The 18487-nt window shown below is 38.2% G+C and overlaps 1 protein-coding gene across 1 annotated transcript; it reads right to left on the bottom strand.

Annotated features, from left to right (window-relative positions):
• Positions 1 to 6808: 6808 nt before the first annotated feature.
• On the bottom strand, positions 6809 to 18363 carry LOC132650951 (zinc finger protein 431-like). The gene is made up of 4 exons (XM_060376272.1): positions 18247 to 18363; positions 12797 to 12923; positions 12539 to 12599; positions 6809 to 8193 (listed from the first exon to the last, which is right to left on the bottom strand). Exons 1-4 carry the CDS (start codon positions 18361 to 18363, stop codon positions 7029 to 7031), a joined length of 1470 nt encoding a protein of 489 aa, XP_060232255.1. The 3' UTR covers positions 6809 to 7028.
• Between the last annotated feature and the right edge of the window lie 124 nt (positions 18364 to 18487).

The raw sequence follows: 18487 nt of genomic DNA, 5'->3' as shown, positions 1-18487 counted from the left end.
AAAGTAGAACAAGGGAACAGTGAAAGTGTGATGGATTAGTAGAGGCCTCCTGGTTTTCAGTCTGGGGCTACAACCCAGACTGTTGTCAACCATGTTAGGATCCTCTTCTCTCAGCCTCTGGACTACCAGAATTTTATAACCTTAGCTGCCATACTTGGACAGAGGAGCTTTGTTATTGAGAAAATCAAATATCTTTTCAACTGGTAAGTGGATACAGAACAGGGAAAGATCAAAATATCTGCCAGTTATAACAGAACTGAAAGCAACTCATTTCACATAGCCAATAATTCATAAAACAATTTCCTAAATGCCGGCATGGTGGATCACGGCTGTAATGTCAGCACTCAGAGAGGCAGTGGTATAAAGATCTTGGTAAGTGTGAGTCCAACCTGGTCTACAGTGGGAGTCTAGGACAGCCAAGGCCACACAGAGAAACCCTGTCTTGAAAAACAATACAAAAAAACCCAAAACAATCAAACAAACAAACAAACAAACAAAACACCAAATAACACCCTAAGCCAGGTATTGGTGTTTTGATTTTTTTTAATTCCACCACTCAGGAGGCAGAGTCAGGTAGATATTTGTGAAATCAGGATCAGTATAGCCTACAATGTAAGTGTCAGGAAAACTATGGCTATACAGAAAAACCCTGTCTCAATCACAAATTAATTAAGCAATTCATTAATAATAAGTAGATAAAGAAATTAGCATCCTAGGTTTGGAATTATGCGAATATCTTTGATAAACTGGCGGTCTTTATTTACTCAGATCCTGAAATCCATCCTTTTCATGATTTCCTTCTTGGTTTCTTCTAAGATGGTGTAACTTTCACTGACTATGGCATTGAGGAGGAGATTCACCTTACAAAGATGGAAGGTATTCTGTTTGCAGCATACAGGTTAGAACTCACATTTGCTCCACAGGGGCTGTACTAGATAGACTCTGCTGCCCAAGTGGCTGCACTTACAGACATGATCCACTGTTCCTGGTTGCAAATTTAGTTTTGCCTTGGTAAAACTTCTTGCAGGCACCATTTAGTGTGGCTGTTGTATTTTCTATTATAAGCTAAATATTAATATTATTCTGTTATAGGTTCACTTTAGTCATTGCAAATGCATAATTATAAAGATCTCTAAGGCTTGATGAAGCAAACTTCTTTTTTATTAGTAGTTCAAGATTTCACAGAATTATTACAAATGAGATTTTGGAAATGTTTCATGAACAGGAAAAATAACATGCATAGTTGCTGTCTGGCTATTGGTCCTGTAGTTGGAATATGAACAGGTTCATAACAGAAGTATTGATACTTTTTTTCTGAGAAAAGACAGGGCTCCCTGGACGGGAGATGGTGGCTAGTAGAAAAGGGAGCACAAAAGCTCCTGAACACATGAGTAGTCATCTGATCTCCTCTTGCTTCTTTTTGTTCATTTCTGTGTAAAATGCATGATTGTTTTTATGCATGTCTATATGTGTGTGGGCACATCAGTAGTACCCAAAATGTGAAGGAAAGACATTAAGTTTTGATCATCATCTTTAGATGCTGCTCTTTTGGTGTGAGGATACTAGAAAATGAAAACAAAAGTTCTGTTCAGTTCATGATATTCTAGGGCATGATGGTGCAAAGTTGGACAACAAACAAAAAGCAAGGGGCTCCTAGAGAAAAGGGAGATTTCAGGTAGAGACCTGACTCTAGGTAGTAAAACCCAGAATTGCCTGCCTCACCAGGCTGCAGCTGTCATAGCTCCCTGCGGTCAACAGCTCTATTAGTCCTTGGAGTTCAGTTCTTTTGCTGCTGCTAGTGCCTATGATTTCCCAAGACTGCCTCTATGGTGATGCAAATTTACATGAGCCTCCCAAGCCTAACTACCTAAAGTCGAGATTTCCTTCCTGACTAGTTTTGGAGGCACATGATTAAGAAAATTCTTCAGTGTCCTCTGTAAACCAAACAATATATTATACAGTGTCAAAAACAAATCAAAACACATATATTATGCAAGTGTCGTATTGTTACGCCCAGTTCGTAGGACCCCCCCCCAAAACACCAGGAATTAACTCTGCTGCAAAACTCATGCGGATTTTTTTATTACAAGATCGAGCCTGGGTCACAGCATTCTCTCTGGTTGAAGAGGAGGAGTATGGATCCATAGTGTACGGTAACAAGACTTTTAACGGGAAAAAATGTAAGCAGGGAGTTACATGCCTTGGTGGTACATGATTGTGTTAGTGAAATGACTGGTTTACTTTAGGAACCAAGACAACAAACAGTTCTGGCCTGGCCATGTGGGGCAGTTTCCTAGTAACTGAATCTCTAGTGGGCAGGAAAAGAATGTAGTAAAGCTAGTTCCTTTTGCCAGGTGGCTGGACTTGTTTGCACATGGCTGGCTTTCCTTCAGGCTTGTTCTTTAAACTTTAAACCAATACTCAAAATTCTTTGGTCTCTCAGTGTCACCTGTTTCATAAAAATCACGGGATATCCTGAGAGCTCAGTGACAGAAGGAAGTTTATGGATGCCTCCATGTTCTTCTATGTGACAGTAACCAAGAAGTCACATGGCATTTATCTCTTAATGAAATCATTAGAAAAGAACATGGCTAATTCATGGTTGCTTCCACGGTGGTAAGGTCACCAACCAAAGGAGGATCAAAACACATGATTCCATTGTGCTTAAGATCAATGTGGTGGTTTGCAATTCTTGGGTCAACATCTATGCTAAGCTAGTCCAACCTGAGAATGGGGCTGCTTTGCCTCTAGGAAGGTTAGCTCAATAAAGGACAAGGAGTTCAGTTCAACCAGCCAAGACTGCTATCTTTTTCAGGGCTATGATATCAGTATAGACAATTAGCTATCAGGTGATATCTGAAATGAAATCTGTCTTCTGTAACAACACCCAGTGCTGTTAACTCCCATGCTCCCTCTATCCACCTTTTATTTAAAGCTTATTTCTACAGATGTTAATTAAAACATATTACAGGATTTTCTGCTTTCTGTCTCTTTTTTCCATGCCTGTCCAGATTCTCTTTCCAATACCTTAAAAAAGAATGTGTAAGTATGGACCTGCATATATAAACAAAACATACTGAGTCTATTCCTATTGCTTTTGTGGATAAGGTTTCTGTCCTGAACCCTTTCTATAGGATATATAATTAAGGAGCTCATCCTTGCCTGACGCTAATTCTCACATTGCAAGAGACTTCTACTCTACAATGCCCAAAAAGTGTCTTACCCTGAAGTGACCTGAGCTGTCTTGGACACAAACAATAGGGAGCATGGGGTGGTGAATTCCTTAGATAACACATGGTGCTGGAATGCCCTGAGGTTCTGGAGCTGTAGGGAGGACTATGGATATTGGACTTATAAAATCAGTCTCCCTTTGTTCTGTGGACCTCCCATTATACCATTGACCTTGGATATTTCCTTTGATTACTTTGAAATCTTGAAGTTCTTGCCTCCTCTTTCTGAACACCATGACTACAGGCCTGTGTTACCATGCCTGGCTTAGGTGGTTTCAACCTCAGTGAGTTAGTAGAATATTGGGATAAGTGTAATGAGTACTTACACTTAACTATATTGAGAATCTACTTATGTCTGTTAGGCTGCTTTTTGCTATCTGTTGAATAATGGCAGAACTCCAACATACTATGATGAGTGATAAACAAATCATGTTAAAAATTAATTTTCTTAATAATTAAAGGTGAGGATTTTAAGCCAAACAACTGCAATTGAACAAAGCTTTTTTTTTCTATTAGTGTAGTTATGACCAGAGCCTGTGTCCTGCCTACCATGACCATTTGCACTCAGTGACTTATTCTCAATAAGCACATTAAAAGTACTGAGTTACTGAGGTAGACCATGCCCAAATATATTGCAGGCATTAGGGAGGCAAGGTAAGCAGATATAGTATGTACACTAAGTTCAAGGTCAGCCTGAGATTCATACTAAGAATATTCTTTGGAAGAAAAAAGAAAACAATGGTTGAAAATGAAATTCCTTTTAACTATCTATTACAATTTATTCATTTTGTACCTGGACTGTATCCACTTCCAAATCCACCCATCCCCTCCCACCATCCCCATCTCCCACTGTGCACCTACCCTAGTCCACTGATAAGGGAGTAGGAAAAAAGAAAAAGATAGTTAAAACACAAATTATTAGTGAATACTAGAAACAAATTAACATATTTAGTCAGTGTGAATAATTTTGACCAGTGATTAATATATAAGGTTATACTTTATCTTTCTTCCCACAGGTGAAATTTGCTAAGTGAAGACATGATAAAGCATATAAATGCAGGCTTATTACAAATAGTTCTAAGACGGTTCCCAGCTCCTAAGGAATATGGCCATGGAGGCTCCCATGTAGGAGACATAAACATTGGTGAAGACAAGTATGTGAAGAGAGAGAAAGAGTGAGAGAGAGAAAGAGAGAGAGAGAGAGAAAGAGGGAGAGTAGAAAAATATAGAAAGAGAAAACAAAATATCTGGCTACATAGGGAAGAGCCTCTGGGAGAGGGCAAGCGATTCTACTAGACTGGAAAGTTAAGGGTATAGGTGGGGAATGCCAATCATGCCATTGAGAAGGTAGGGACTGAGGGATGCTGGGAGAATCCACTTCTGTCAAAAAGGCACCTCAGCAGCTTGTCTCAGGTGTAAAGCACAACATATGATAAGTAAAACATCCATTAGGTTTAATAGCTTTAGACAGCAGAGAAGACATAAACAACTAAGTAATCTCACCAAGCTCTATATTAAAAATTTCCTGCCTGTAAACTCTTTCCCCATTCTCAGCTATTTCTCTCCTGCAAAGTATTCAAAGAATGACATTATCTTATTGAGCAGAATATATCTCATTTAATGGGATAGGTCTTTTCAACAATGTCATTCCAGACCAGATTAGAATTTCATGGAATCCATTGATTTACTAGATGATCACCTAAGGGAGATATAGGAATGTTTATTCAGAATATCCTTATTCTTGCCAAGCAGAGAGGTTACAGTGATAACAGAGTGGAGACTGAGGAGATTTAAAACCCAATTTGAGACCACGAAGTGGTGGCCTGCATGGCATTCTGACTAACACTTACACGTATCTGCGAAGAAAAGGAAAGCATTGAAGAACTGGAGAATAGACACACCATAGGTGTGTAGATACATAGAATACAGTAGGAGGCAGCTTGTCCTCAGGTACAGCCCAAAAATTAATTGCACTCTGGGACTTTCTTTAACATCCAAATCTCCTTCCTTTATAGTTCCTCTATGCTCTACAGGAATCTGTAAATGCCTGAATTCTCCAGCCTTCTATTGACCACTGTTTTAACCTCAGGCTCCCCTGACAGCAACCTGCACAGCATCTGGGGTCTTCACCACTCAGGGCTCCTAACTCAATGTTTGCATGCATCAGGGGAACAGAATACAATCCACTTCAGAAAAGTTGGTCTTCATGCCTTCAAGTTCATTTTCTCTCTTTGCACTAGGCATAATTTCCAGAAAGAATATACCTGACATATGTCTTGGTGGGTTCCCATTGATACCTATTTACCACCTGTGAGATAAACTCAGTCTGGTGGCTTTGGTCCAGTGGTCAGGCACTTTTAAAACACTTGTATTGTCAGTTGCTCTCCTGGCCATTTTTTGGATACTTCCATATTTTTGTGAAGATAGTGGCTCAGAAACTTCTTTAAGCACCAAGCCTAAGTTACTTTCTTATGTTCTCAATTTTCTCTTTCTTCTGAGTCATCAGGGCTGAGTTAAAGATGTAGTTAGGATCAATCTTTCACACGTAAACGCTATTCATCACACTTTCATGGGGCTAAACATGTGGCTCAGTGCCTAGGAGAACTGCCTGCACATTTTCATTTTCAAAGAAATTTTATCATTGATATTGCCATGAATTCATCAATTATTACATAACAATATGTTTATAATGTGAAAAAAGACAATGTTTTAGCGATACAATATCTCAACTAATCTTAATGGAGCATCAGGGAAACAGAGCTGTAGGAAAGGATTTTGGTGTCCAAAGCTGGAAACCAGACCTCAATCCTCATATTGAGATGACCAAACGATATGTGACAAAGTTGTCCCCCACTCTTTACAAATCTGACATGGATTAAAACCACATAATCCTGTCACATGCACACACCAGAGGTGTTTCTTTTTAAGTAAAATCCTTGCTGTTACATTATCTAGAATATTTATGCTATATATTTCTTATAAAATGCAGTAATTCAAGATGAAATGACAAATGGATGATTTGGAGGAACATACAGAATTACAGAACGTCCAATCATATATACATGTTCATATCACATAAAGCTATGCAGTGAGGTGCAGTTGATTACTGATTAGATCACTTCATTACACCTCTATGAAACATGAAAACAAAGCCTTGAGTTACCATATGAAACACATTCCTAGGGCTTCTCTTCTGTATCATTCATTCATGAACGTGAAGCCTATAGAAATGTGCAAAGGTTTTGTTATACTAAAAACATTCACAAGGTTTTCTCTCCAATATGATTTCTTTCAAGGCTTTGAAAAAATGTGACAAGGGTTTGCTGGTTATATTCATAGGGTTTCACTCCAGTATGAAATCTTTCATCCATTTGGAGATCACAGCAATGTGCAAAGGCCTTACAACGTTGAGTATATTCATTGGGTTTCAATCCAGTATGAAATCTTTCATGCCTTTCGACATCACTACAATGTGTGAAGGCTTTACCACCATGATTATGTTCACAGGGTTTTTCTGCAATATGTGTTCTTTTATTATTTTAGAGATTTCCGTGTCATGAAAAGGCTTTCCCACACAGATTACATTTTTATGGCTTCCCTCCAGTATGTGTTCTTTTATGCACTTCGAAAGAACTGGGTTGTGAAAAGCATTTAACACACTGATTACATTCATAAGGTTTCTTTGCAGTGTGAATTCTTTTATGCCTCTGAAGACCACTACAACATGCAAAGGCTTTACCATATTGATATCATTCGTAGGGTATCTCTCCATTATGGGTTCCTTTATGCCTTTGAAGACTATTGGTTTTGAAAAGGCATTACCACATTGATTACATTCCTAGGGTTTCTCTCCATATGTGTCTTTTTGTGCACATGGAGGCTACCGGATTGTGAAAAGACTTTACCACAGTAATTACATTCGTAGGGTTTCTCTCCAGTATGTGTCCTTTTATGGACTTGGAGTGTACGGAGGTATGAAAAGGCTTTACCACATTGAGTACCTTCATAAGGTTTCTCTCCAGTATGTGTTCTTTTATGACTGTGGAGATTACTGACTTGTGAAAAGGCTTTCCCACAATGATTACATTTGTAGGGTTTCTCTCCAGTATGAATTCTTTCATGTCTCTGGAGAGCACTACAACATGCAAAGGCTTTACCACACTGATTACATTTACAGGGTTTCTCTCCAGTATGTGTTCTTTTATGCATTTGTAGACTAGAGTGCTGTGAAAAGGCTTTGCCGCACTGAATACATTCATAGGGTTTCTCTCCAGTATGTGTTCTTTTATGACTGTGGAGATTACTGACTTGTGAAAAGGCTTTCCCACAATGATTACATTTGTAGGGTTTCTCTCCAGTATGAATTCTTTCATGTCTCTGGAGAGCACTACAACATGCAAAGGCTTTACCACACTGATTACATTCATAGGGTTTCTCTCCAGTATGTGTTCTTTTATGCATTTGTAGACTAGAGTGCTGTGAAAAGGCTTTGCCGCACTGAATACATTCATAGGGTTTCTCTCCAGTATGTGTTCTTTTATGCATTTGGAGATTTCCCTGTTGAGAAAAGGCTTTGCCGCACTGAATACATTCATAGGGTTTCTCTCCAGTATGTGTTCTTTTATGCACTTGTAGTGTACCGAGGTTTGAAAAGGCTTTACCACATTGACTACATTCGTAGGGTTTTTCTCCAGTATGTGTTCTTTTATGAATGTGGAGGTTAATCAATTGTGAAAAGGCTTTCCCACACTGATGATATTTAAAGGGCTTCTTTCCAATATGTGTTCTTTTATGCCTTTCGAGATTTTTATCCTGTGAAAAGGCTTTACCACACTGATTACATTCATAGGGTTTTTCTCCAGTATGTGTTCTTTTGTGCATTAGGATATCACTGGGTTGGGACAAGGCTTTACCATACTGCTTACATCCATAGTGCTTCTCATAAATATGTCTTCTTTCATTCCTGTAGGGATAATTGGGCATCTGTAAGATTTACCATAGTCATTACACTGATGAATCTTTGTGTCGGTGTAAATTAAGTTTGCAATTTCGTCTAATTGTAAAATGAAGTTGCCTCTTAACCTTTTATCACTTTTCTTACATTCATAGTTACCCCCTTGACTGTGGGTGTTTTGTACCTTCCAAGATATCTTTGGTGGCAAGAAACTTTATTACATGGCTCACTTTTAGCATAATTTTCTATGTAAGTGGGTTTTCACATATTTAAAAAGACCTTGAAAGAGTCAGCTTTACCACAGTGACTGAATTCATAAATTTTTCTGTAGTTGGATTCATACTACATTTGTAAATGAACCATAATAGAAACAACAGTTTCCACAGGGCCAGAAATTATAGGGATTTTCTCTAGTGAGTCTTTCTTTTTTTTTTTTGGCTATATTCCCAATTAGTTTGGAAAACTAATCAAGTATATTAGTGTAATTTATTAATAGTCCCCTGCTTTGCCTAGACTTTCTGAATGTGATACAAGTTTATGATTCATTTTTTATTAATAATGAATGAAGGAACACATGAAAAAATATAAACTTATAGTGTTGTCACCATCATGCTTTCTGTTGTATGCATGTATAGGATAACTTAGAAGCACATGGTGATGTGCTTCTGGAAAATGCCTACTCAGGAAAAGCAGGCTTTGCTGGATCCTTCCAAAAAGTATCTCAACAAAGATGCAATGACGGAGATCTACAAGAACATCATAGCTATGGAGGACATGATGAATATTCTTTAACAATTAACTAATAATTTCATTGTGAATAATTATTAATAAATTCAATGTAAAGTTGCACCACATTCAGAAAGTCTACTCAAAGTAAGGACTACTACATATTTTCTAATTGTTCTGGAAGAGCGAGGTATGTTTCTTCTTTCCATATCCATACCCTCACATGACTTGTATGAATTATGACAAAAGAGATACCTATTAAAAGAAGAATAACAAATGAAAGATTCCCAAATCCACAGAGTTTGACTCTTTGCTTGTCAAAAACATGTGCTATTGTGATTATGGTTCCTCCACAACAATATTCTTGACTCTCCTACCTTCTGTGTAAATTAGCTTAGCAACTTCCAGGATTTGAGTAAAATCACCTTTGCTATGGAATATTTTCTCACAAGGAGGTTTTGAATATTAAATTATCACCTATTCAAAGAATATGCCTTTTGCAGTATAAGTGGTATGATACTCAACAAATTTGAATTTTTAGAGTATCTAAAAAGGGATATCAGTAATGATTTATCATTTTTATAGAGGAATTTTAACACTGCATTTGTAAAGTGAACCAGAATGAACAGAACAATTTCCAAAGTTCCAGTATTCATAGAGATATTCTGTAGTGTGATTTCTTTGGCTATATTCTCAATGAGTTTGGTCAAGTAATTAAGTATATTAGTTTAATTTATTAATAGTCCCCTGTTTTGACTAGACTTTCTTAAAATGATGCGAGTTTATGATCCCGTTGTTATTAGGAACGAATGAATGAACACATGAAAAAATATTAATTCATATGGTAATCAGTATCATGCATTCTGTCATATAGAAGTATACTATAGTTTAGAATGCCCTAGGAAAAAATGGGGCAGACATACCCAAGAAGAGTAGATGAATGGAAATATACAAGCTCAGGGCTGAAATCAATAAATTAGAAACAAATAAAACAATTCAAAGAATCAATAAAACCAAGAGCTGTTTTTTGTTCTATTGTGAAAATCAAGAAGATAAACAAACCCTTAGCCAAACTAACTGAAAGGCAGAGAAAAACTATCCAAATCAACAAAATCAGAAACAAAAATGGAGACAACAACAAACACAGAGGAAATCCAATCTATCATTACGTGGAAGTACAAAAGCGTATATGCCAGAAAATTTGAAAATCTAAATGAAATGTACACTTTTCTTGATAGACTTCATTTGCCAAAATTAAATCAAGATCAGGTAAATAGACTGAACAGTCCTATGTTTCCCCCTCCCCAAATAGAAGTAGTCATCAAAAGTCTCCCTTCCAAAAAGAGCCCAGGGTCTCATGGTTTCAGTGGAGAATTCTAGCAGATCTTCAAAGAAAAGCTAACTCCAGTTCTCTTCAAACTATCCCACAAAACAGAAAAAGAAGGAACATTACCAAACACATTCTGTGAATCCACAGTCACATTGATACCTAAACTACACAAAGGCCCACCAAAAAAGAGGACCTCAGTCCTATCTCTTTTATGAAATTAAAAGCAAAAATACTAAATAATATACTTGCAATCTGAATCCAAGAACACATAAAAGATATCATCCACTAAGACTGAGTAGGCTTCACCCCAGGCATGTAAGGGTGGTTCAAAAGAGGGAAACCCATCAATGTAATCCACCATATAAACAAAGTGAAAGAGAAAAACCACATGATCATCTAGATGCCAAAAAAGCATTTTACAAAATCCAACACCCATTCATGTTAAAGTGTTGGAGAGATCAGAGATACAAGGCACTTACATAAAAATAGTACAGGCAATATGCAGCAAGCATTTAGCCAACATCAAACTAAACCCAGAGAAACTTAAATCAATCCCACTGAACCCAGAGATGAGGCAAGGCTGCCAACTCATTCCTATCTCTTCAACATAGTACTTGAGGTCCTAGCTAGAGCAATAAGACAACTAAAGGAGAGAAGAGGATACAACTAAGAAGGGAAGATAAAGTATCACTAATCACAGATGATATGATAGTACACATGAGTGACCCCAAAAATTCACCAGAGAACTCCTTCAGCAAAGTGGCTGGATACAAAATTAAGTTAAAATAATCAGAAGCACTCCTATATACCAAAGACAAAAGGGTTGAGAAAGAAATTAGGGAAACAACACCCTTTACTAATGACATGAAGTACCTTGGTGTGTCTCTAACCAAGCAAGCAAAAGACGTCTTTGAAAAAAAAAAAACAAACAAAAAAAAAAAAAAACTACAAATTCCTGAAGAAATAAATTGAAGAGGATAACAGAAGATGAAAAGATCTTCTGTGCACATGGATGCATAGTATTAACATACTGAAAATGGACATCTTGCTAAAAGCAATCTACAGATTCAAGGCATTTCCCTTCAAAATAGCAACATCAATCTTTGAAGACCTGCAAAGAACAATTCTCAACTACATATGGAAAAAGAAAAAACCCAAAATTGCCCAAACGATTCTGTACAACAACAATTAGTCTGTAAGTATCAACATCCTTGATCTCACGCTATACAACACAGCCATAGTAATAAAAACTACATGATATTGGCATAAGATCAGAATAGTCGATCAATGGAACCAAATGGAAGACTCAGAAAAAAACCCACACACCTACAGTCACTTGGTTTTTGACAAATAATCCAAAATCATACAATGTAAAAAAGACCAGCACCTTCAATGATGCTGGTCTCACTGGATATCTACCTGCAGGAAAATGAAAATAAATCCATACTACTCACTCTGCACAAAACGAAAGTCCAAGTACATCAAAGATATCAACATAAAACCAGACATAAAAGTGTCCCAGTTTAAACTCTAATCCTTTAGAAGAAAAAGTAATGGCAGGAAAGCCGACACAATCAGAAAAATATTTGGCAGAATATGATACATGCATCTCTCAGGAGACAAGAACGGAAATGAGCTTCTTAAGGGGTACTACATGGAGAGAGGAGGGAGTTTTACTGGGACAGTAATAGAAAGACAGGTTGGAGAGAGAGAACTGAGGTCAAGATCAAATGAGCCAGAGAATAAAAAAGAGCCTGAAGATTAGAAAAGACGGATGGAGTTAGTTTGAGACTATACAAAGCAATTAGGTGACAGTAGAAAAGATAGATTTAACAAGGAAGCTAGGAGAGGAGTTTGAGTAAGAACAGGTGAATTGAATCAACCATTTATGAGCTCAGAAAGAATAAGACAGGATTTGTCTATTTAGCAGTAATTCTCAGAGGCCAAAAAACTCCTAGGCCTAAGGTAGGTTGTATGGAACCTAGAATCTGCCCTACCCAGGCGTAGGGTAGCAGACAGAGGGGCAGTAATCTTTGGAGACCATGATTTCTAGATTGAATAAAAGTCCTTTTTACAGTAATATCTGTTTAGCAAAGGTTTCACTGTCTTCATTCATATCAAACTGCCTTGAAAACAAAATAACAGCTTACATTGAGGAACATGAGGTTGGGAGAATTTAATATTCCTTAATACTCTAGAATACTGGATTCTTTACACTATTGCTTTCCTTTAAAACTCCTGGGACACATTGAAAATTTTTCACAGGTATATTTATATAAGCTTCCATGGGATAATTACCTTACATATCTTCTCGAACTTTGACACTGTTCTTCAATATTATGGTCTTCCCAATTGTAGCCTAAAATATATACCAGAAAGAGTTGATATTTTACTGAAAATTGGGGAAAATTTAATTTTCTCTCTTCAAGGAACTTTAGAAACATGATTAATTTATTCTTCCTCATTCCAATTGAAATTACATAAGAGCATCATTGAGAAAAATCAACAACAGATGTCCACTTTAACCAAATAGTGAAAGAAAATTTACTGTCTTACCTATGGCTGTAAGGTACTTGTAGGTGTCTATAATCACATCTTTGTAGAGATTCTTCTGGGAAGGATCCAGCAAAGCCCACTCTTCCTGAGTGAAGTACACATTCACATCATCATAGGTGATAAAATTCTAAATTATTCCAAATATGGGTATAAGTGAAAGCACAGTAGTGGCAACAATGTAAAAGTATACTTCATTGACAATAAATTCATATAGTACTGGTTCTTCCCTGAGTTATCTCCTGATAGAGAAGTTCTGATGTACTCACCTGGTCATTTTAGAAGTAAACTAAATGAGGAGGTTCATCTCAATCGGAAACCTTTGAATAGAATTTAGTCTTACAAGAGAAATGTCAAGTAACAGACATAAAGTAAGAAAGTCAAGGATGGTGATGAACAGTACAGACTGCAGATCACAGAAATTGTATGCACAATTACTAAGTACAATAATTATGGACAAGCTCTTGTATTGGCTCATGACTTTAATTCTAGTAGTCAGGAAGCAGAGGTATGTGTATTTCATTGTGCTGCAAGGTTGTCTGGCCTCCAAAACAAATTTCACGACATCCAGATGAGGTAGAGTTAAGGCCTTTATCCACTGCAAAAAAAATCATTCAATTAAGAAAGATACAAAGAACTCCATGGTATTTCTGAAGTTCCAACAAAGAATTGTGTATTCAATACAGTTCTATATCTATCTTCCAGAAACCTGAAGTGTCCCAGTTTAAACTAATATTAATGAAAGTTTACTAAAAGGGAATGCATGTTCAAACAGGTACAAATGGACAGATGAAAACATTAGTCCTGGAATATTTGTCCATTAATGAGCAACATAAGACGGCTGAAGTGGATCAACAATGAAAAGCACTTGTTGGTCTTGTCAATAACTGGCCTCAATTGCCAGTGCTTACATTCAGGCTCACAACTACCCATTACTCCAAATTCTGAACTTCTGAGGCCATCAGCTGACTATTGTAAGGATCAGGTACACAAAAGCTGCATAGTCACACATAAAGGCAAAATACTACTCATATTCACCCAGTTAAAAACTCAAAACAAGAACAAGAGGCAGGAAGAATGTCACACACCTGCAATATAATGACTCAGAAGTCTCAGGGAGTGTTAATATCATGAATACCTGACATCCTTAGACTAAGAATATATTCTCTGGCAAATATTAATACATAAAGGTGGATGTGGATCAACACAAGAGCATATGCTAGGCCATGCTTGCATGGAGACTAAGGCGGTATAAGGGGGATCTTCCCAATATCTTTGTTAATGCAAAACCTATTCTCAGGATCTTCTCTAGTGCTCCAACACTGAACACGTGTGGCTCCTTCCCCTCCATACCATCCAGCATACATGAACACCCTAGCCAAGCAGGTCATTAAAATAGCAACACTCATCCAACACACTTTCTGAAACTTCAGAGTGCTAACAGAACCCCAAGAACAAAACTCCCACATATCAGATCAGCACTTAGTCCTATAATTGCCCCAAACCCAGATGCTTAGACACCAGTTTAGGAATAGATTCAAGAACAGTCAGGGAATATGTCACCACCTGAGCTCAGCTATATTACCACAGCAGGGACTAACTATCTGAAATTTACAAAACTTTTTACAGAAACATAAAGGAATGTATCTTCTCATCATTTCATGAAACATCCTCTATAATTGACCACATACTCAGACACAATGTAAGTCCTAAGAGCAAATTGAAATAACATCCTGTATCCTATCAGACCACCCTGGCTTAAGGCTGGATATATATATATAGCATCAGAAAGAACACAAAGTTTACAAACTCATGGAAAGTGAATAAACTTTGACCAAGTGAAAAATAAATGGTTTCAAACAGAAAAAAAAATTGAAAAGCATAAAATTCATAGAAAATAAATACATATCACTTGCAAACTCATGGAAAAAATGAGGAATGAAAAGAGATGCTAAGAGGAAACTTCATAGCACAAAGTGCCTACATAAAGATATTAAAGTGGATTCATGCCATCAAGGTAACAGCAGACCTGAACAGTCTAGAACAAAATATGTTAGCACACAAAAGGAGTAGAGATCAAGAAATTATCAAACTGAGAGCAGAAAAAAAAATATAAAGAGATGATAAAGAATCCAAAAAATAAAGTTTTGGGTTTTTGAGAAAATCAACAAGATGGAAACACTCTAATCAAACTAACTAAAAGAGAGAGAATATATCAAATCATAAAATCAGTAATTGTATTAAGAATTTTTGTTTCCTTAAAATTCTACTCATGTTATGTCAATGTGTTTTTCTTTTAACCCCAGGCATGGAGCAAGAGGCTGCTTCAGTTTGTCCACAGCTGTTACTTATGATTGTCTCTAGCAGGCCTGAGGTTTTGCCACCTGGATATAGTTATTTCTTAGTCTTGTGGAAAAGGTACACATGACAGAGCCATGAGAGGGCCAGGGGTCTTTGAAGAAGGAAGAAGCTGCTGCTCTTCCTGATGCTGTTTACCCAAACTGCTGCTCTGTTTGTCACTGCTGGTTTGTTGGACTGCTGGATATCCTGGTGACTAAGAGGTATTGCCCCAAAGAACCTGGCCACCCTAAACCTCACAGAGCAGCTTAAGTGGACTTATAAATCTTTCCCTTCTAGCTTTTGTTCTCTTTTACCGAGTCAGGGTGTTGGAAAGAATAAAGTTTTGAAGATAGGTAGAGATTAAGAAATGGATAAATAAAAGAAATTTAATAAAACAGTTCCAATTGCTGTTTGAGTGGACTTCTAGAATCCAGATGACAGAGACTGGTAATGCCCCAAAGAAGTCAATTGGCCTAACACATTTTGTGTTCTCTTTCAACAGCTTAAATTGTGGCATTCCTGCTCATTTCATTGCAAAGCAAAACGTTTGCTTCTTACAGAACAAAAACAAAAAATACTAAACAACCTGTGGCCCATCCCTTCAAGGCATCTGTTCACATGCTTATCCTTCAGGTCACCTATGCCTGTGTCCTTACATCAAAGTACCCACTACTGTGTGGTTACATCTGAAAGCCAACACCCATTTGTGTTCTCCTAGACATATTTTTTTTAAGGAAAGACTACTTCAGCCTAGAAAGATGAACTTCTGTTGTTATCTCCATACCTGACATCAAGATATACTAATAGCAATAGTAATAAAAACTACCTGGTGCTGGCATAGAAATAAGCTGAGTGATCAATGGAAACAAATCAAAGACACAGATAAATAAATACAATGGAAAAGATAGCATCCTCAACAAATAGTGTTGCTCCAAATACATGTTCACATATAGAAAAATGCAAACAGATCCATATTTCTCACTCTGCAGAAAACTCAAGACCAAGTAGATCAAAAATGTAAACAAAAAAGCCAGATTCCCAAAATGTGCAAGAGGAGAAAGTTGGTAACATTATTGAACTCATTGGTCCAATAGACAACTTCCCTAACAGAACATCTGCAATGCAGGCGATAAGATCTACAATTAATAAATGGAGCATCTTGAATCTCAAAAGCTTTGTAAAGCTATCAAGATGAGAAGATGGCTATCTACAGGTTGAGAAAAGGTCTTCACCAACCTACATCTGAAAAAGGGCTAATATCCAGAATTATGCTAAAGATATCAAGAAATTAAGCACCAACAGACCAAATAATACAATTATTAATAGGATACAGGGATAGAGAATTCTCAACAGTGCCTAAACACTTAAAAAGGTGCTCAACATCCTCACTCATCAGGGAAATGCAAATCAAAACTGTCTGTGAGACTCCATCTTACACTTGTCACAATGACTATGGCCAAAACCTCAAGTAGCAACACATGCTGGCAAGGATGTGCAGAAAGGGGAACACTCCTCCATTGCTGGAGGGGGAGCAAATTTATATAACCACTTTGGAAATCAATCTGGCACTTTCTCAGGAAACTGGGAAAAGTCACACCTAAAGACCCAGCTATACAACTCCTGGGCACACACCTGAAAGTTGCTCCACCATCCAACAAGGACATTCCCTCAACCATGCTCATAGCAGCATCATTTCTACTAACCAGAAACTGGAAACAATCTCTATGCCTCTCAACCGAAGAATGGGTAAAGAAACTGATATTTACACAATAGAATACTACCCAGCCATTAAACACAAGGAAATCATGAAATGTTCAGGCAAATAGATGCAACTAGAAAAGATCTTCCTGAGTGACATGACATAGACCTGGAAAGACACACAGAGAAGACAGTAGTAAGCCTCAAGAACAACATAAACAGGACAATGAGAGTCCCTTTTAGAGGCCAGAGCCGCAGAGTCTCCTCCTCACCAGGGAATCCACACTCAGAAAAGCTGACAGGGCAAGGGCCTCTGCCCAGGGCACCACATATATACTGGCTCACAATCCATCCCACTTCTAACACGTGGAAGTCTCCTAGCTCAGCAGATCAGCTTTTCTGGGACTGGCAACAATGAAGCCTATGGTCTCCATGGCAAAGCTTGTTGTCCTGGATATTGATCAATTTAGAAGCACCAGAGAAGAATCTTGGAAAGACTCTGCAAGGTACTTTGTAATGGTCCTCCTTCCTGGTTGTGTAGCTTCCCCAGAGTCCATCATCATTTGCTTAAACCAAGCATTTGGGCCTCAGGGCTCTGGCAGATCCTCTACTGGAGGATTAGAGATCAGGGGACTCAGACAGCACAAACCATCTCAGCTCTGCCCTAGGGCAGACAGAGCCTCAGCCTAGTAAATTAGTAGTTGAATAAATGTTTCCACTCTCCCAGGGTACATGTTTATTTTACAAGTCACAGGGTGCTGCATGTACACATTTCATTACCCTCTCACTGTCCAATGCAGCCATCTCTACCTCACAGCTGAGAATTCCTGCATCACCCCTCAGTCAAATGCAAACAGTAACAAAAACTGAAGCCTAAAGGAGCCTTGAATTTGAAAGAAAAGAGTAGCAAATAAGAGATGAATGAAAAACTAAAAATTAAATAACATGATTCTTCCTAGGTATGGTGGGGAGAAAATTTATTATCCCTAGAAAGGCACACACACCGGCAAGTACTTCTGGGAGAGCCCAAGGTGAACACATCCCTGAGCCATGGAAGGACAGGGAGGAGAGGAGAGGGGCACGCCAAACTATGAGACTATGACAGTAAATAGATGAATCAGATCAGGGAACCAAATTGCTTAAATAACAGAAAGAAAGGCAGCTGGATTAAGGGCCCGAGCTCTGGGCTAGAGGGCAGTGTATGCTAGCCATAGCCTGTATACAGTGAGGGACTCAGCGATGCTGGGCAAACCTGGTAGCTAATTCTGCTCTGAATTGTTAAATAGGCACCTCAGCCATTTGTCCCAGGATTTCAGTCTTAACAGTGCCCAGGTCGCCACATGCAGTCTGCTCACAGTCCATCCCACTTTTAACACGTGGGACTCAGCTCAGCAGGCCAGGACAAAGGACCTCACAAGCAGCTGATGGCTGCCGGTTTCCATCCAGCCCAGGAAGGACCAACTAAACCAGCTTCTGCTGATCAGCCTCCTGCTCCACCACCACGTTGGTGGCAGCGGCCACACACTCACCATGTCACCTCTTTGGAAGTCGCCTGAAATCCCCTCACAGGAACCAGTAGCTGAGCTCAGACTACAGCACCCCGAACATTCCAGACAGCTCAACTTCCAAACCAAACCTAAAACCTGGCACATGGAA

The sequence above is a fragment of the Meriones unguiculatus genome (genome assembly GCF_030254825.1).
Source record: "Meriones unguiculatus strain TT.TT164.6M chromosome 13 unlocalized genomic scaffold, Bangor_MerUng_6.1 Chr13_unordered_Scaffold_37, whole genome shotgun sequence".
Taxonomy (NCBI): Eukaryota; Metazoa; Chordata; class Mammalia; order Rodentia; family Muridae; genus Meriones; species Meriones unguiculatus.
Note: the sequence above shows the minus strand (reverse complement) of the source record. Positions and strands in the feature narration are given on the sequence as shown.

Excerpts from the sequence above, each read along its gene's own strand:
- LOC132650951 (XM_060376272.1), bottom strand. The coding sequence starts at position 18,363 with ATGGTGAGTGTGTGGCCGCTGCCACCAACGTGGTGGTGGAGCAGGAGG. Across the intron at positions 12,600-12,796 it reads CAAGTACCTTACAGCCATAG|GCTACAATTGGGAAGACCAT; the intron begins GTAAGACAGTAA and ends TATATATTTTAG. Across the intron at positions 8,194-12,538 it reads AGTTCGAGAAGATATGTAAG|GAATGAAAGAAGACATATTT; the intron begins GTAATTATCCCA and ends TTATCCCTACAG.